Source organism: Fonticula alba (genome assembly GCF_000388065.1).
Source record: "Fonticula alba strain ATCC 38817 unplaced genomic scaffold supercont2.2, whole genome shotgun sequence".
NCBI lineage: Eukaryota > Rotosphaerida > Fonticulaceae > Fonticula > Fonticula alba.
In genome coordinates, this window is record NW_009242972.1 from 1,767,035 (window position 1) to 1,768,927 (window position 1,893).

The following is a 1,893-nucleotide window of genomic DNA, read 5'->3' on the forward strand; positions in this document are numbered from 1 at the left end:
GGGGGGGGGGCGCCAGTTTCTCCGGGAGGCCGGGCTGCGCCCCCCCTCCCCGGGCGGGGGACAGGTGTCCCGGCATTTGGGGTGGCACCTGCATGCCCAGCGGCGCGCCCTCGCCGGCCGATCAGGCGCGCCTCAGCCTGTGGAGCATGGGCGCAAAGTGGTATTAACGTGCCGCGGCATACAGGCGGGCACATGCACGCGCGCGCACACGCACCCGGGCGGAGGCGCGCCGCCGCGAGCAACAGCTATGTGCCGTGGCCTTGGAGCGCCACACAGCCCCCCTCCAGAATGGGCAACGGGCATTCTCATCCCCCCCCCCCCCCCACACCCGGCATGCCAATGGACGTGCCTCGCCTCGGGCGCGGTCCCCAGGACCGCCGCTGAGGAGGGGGGAGCGAACAACGGGAATAGCAGCCGGCCGGCTGGCCCCCCCCCCCCCCCCCGGGGGAGACTGCGGGGTCCGTGGCCACGGGCGGGGACAATCTCGAACCATGGCGCGCCGGGCCCCGGCCCCGGCCGCGCCTGCCCGTCCGCAGGAAGGGGCAGCGCGATATCTATCTAGTGCGCCGCCGGAGCCGGGCCCCCCCCCCCCCCCCGGGGCCGGGCGCCCGCCAGTAGTCAGAGCCGGTCGAGGCCTGCACCTCCCCCCCCCCCCCCCCCCCCCCCCCCCCCCCGCCGCCGCCCCGTCCCGCGGGCGGGCGGCCGAGCCGGCACCATGGCTTCGGCCGCGCCGCACATCCCGCCCGGAGCCGGGCGCGATCGCGGGCCGCCGGTATGGAGAGACTGGCCCGGCCCGGCGCAGGCGCGCCCCCCCCCCCGGCCCACCTGGGTTTGGGGGGGGGCGGAAAACCGTCAGGCAGATCTCCCCCCCGGCTGGGGGGAACGGGCGGGCGGGCGGGCGGGCGGGCGGGCGGGCGGGGGACCACACTGCGCTTGGCATGATCGGAGGGGCCCGGGGAAATACCAACGGGCATATGCGGGCGGGGTGGCCGCCACACGCCACTACATTCAGACGCCAGCAGCGTGGACCGCCTCCGCCGCCCGGCACAGCCCGCAGCACCATTCGCCGCTCCCCTCCCTTGCCTGCCCCCTCGCCCCCTCGCCCCCCCGCCTTCCTCTCTCTTCCCCCCTCCCCCCCCCCGCCCTCCCCCGTTTGCTTTCCCTCCCCCCTGCTATGTCCTCGGCCCAGGCGGAAGCCGCGCCCGCTTCGCCTAGTCGCATCGGCCCGCCGACGTCCCCACTGGTGGCCGACTTCCCGGACGCCGCTCCGCACCTGGGGAAGATCTCCCTGCCACCGCTGACCAGGGATCGCCCCGCGGCGACCGACGCGGCTGACGACATGGGCGGCACCCTGTCGCCGACTGGCGCGCCGTCGCAACTCCGCCGGCCCAGCTCGGCCGTGGCCTTCCAGCTGGCCACCGACCGCTTTGACTCCAGCGAGTCGTCCTCGCTGTCCGGCGGGGCACACGCCTCGTCCAGCAGCCCGGCCCTGACACCGGACCTCCGTGGCGGCCCGGACGGGCAACCCGCCGGCTCGCAGGTGGCCTCCCCGGGCGTGCCCCCGGCCGGGGAGCCGCTCCCGCCAGCCGGCGGCTTCACCTTCAAGCCCGGCGCCATGTCGGCGGCCGGGAGACCCTCCGCCGACCTGGAGGCCGCCGAGGGCGGCCCCTTCCCCGGGGCCACGGCCGGTGTCATTGGCGTCGGCGAGGTTGGCGAGGCGGACACCGGCTCCCCGGACCTGGCCTCGCACTACCTCAGCTGGACGCCCGCGCAGAAGCGCCTGGTGGTCGGGGTGGCCGCCGTCACGGCCCTCCTCCAGCCGCTGGCCATCAACATCTACACGCCGGGTACGCATCTCGGCCCTTGCCACGCCGCCACCGATCGGGGGGGGGG

At 76.9% G+C, this 1,893-nt stretch overlaps 2 protein-coding genes across 2 annotated transcripts in view; both read left to right on the forward strand.

The window, feature by feature from the left end:
* H696_01397 (hypothetical protein) overlaps positions 1-167 on the forward strand; it is a gene marked incomplete at its 3' end in the record, with an annotated part of 5,673 nt that extends 5,506 nt beyond the window's left edge. Inside the window, exon 3 of the mRNA XM_009495293.1 lies at positions 126-167. Within this exon, the coding sequence (XP_009493568.1) occupies positions 126-167 (42 nt within the window). The remainder of the gene's footprint in view (positions 1-125) is intronic.
* A 970-nt stretch (positions 168-1,137) lies between these two features.
* Positions 1,138-1,893, forward strand: part of H696_01398 (hypothetical protein) — a 3,396-nt gene continuing 2,640 nt past the window's right edge. The window contains exon 1 of the mRNA XM_009495294.1: positions 1,138-1,847. Within this exon, the coding sequence (XP_009493569.1) occupies positions 1,175-1,847 (673 nt within the window). The 5' untranslated portion in view covers positions 1,138-1,174. The remainder of the gene's footprint in view (positions 1,848-1,893) is intronic.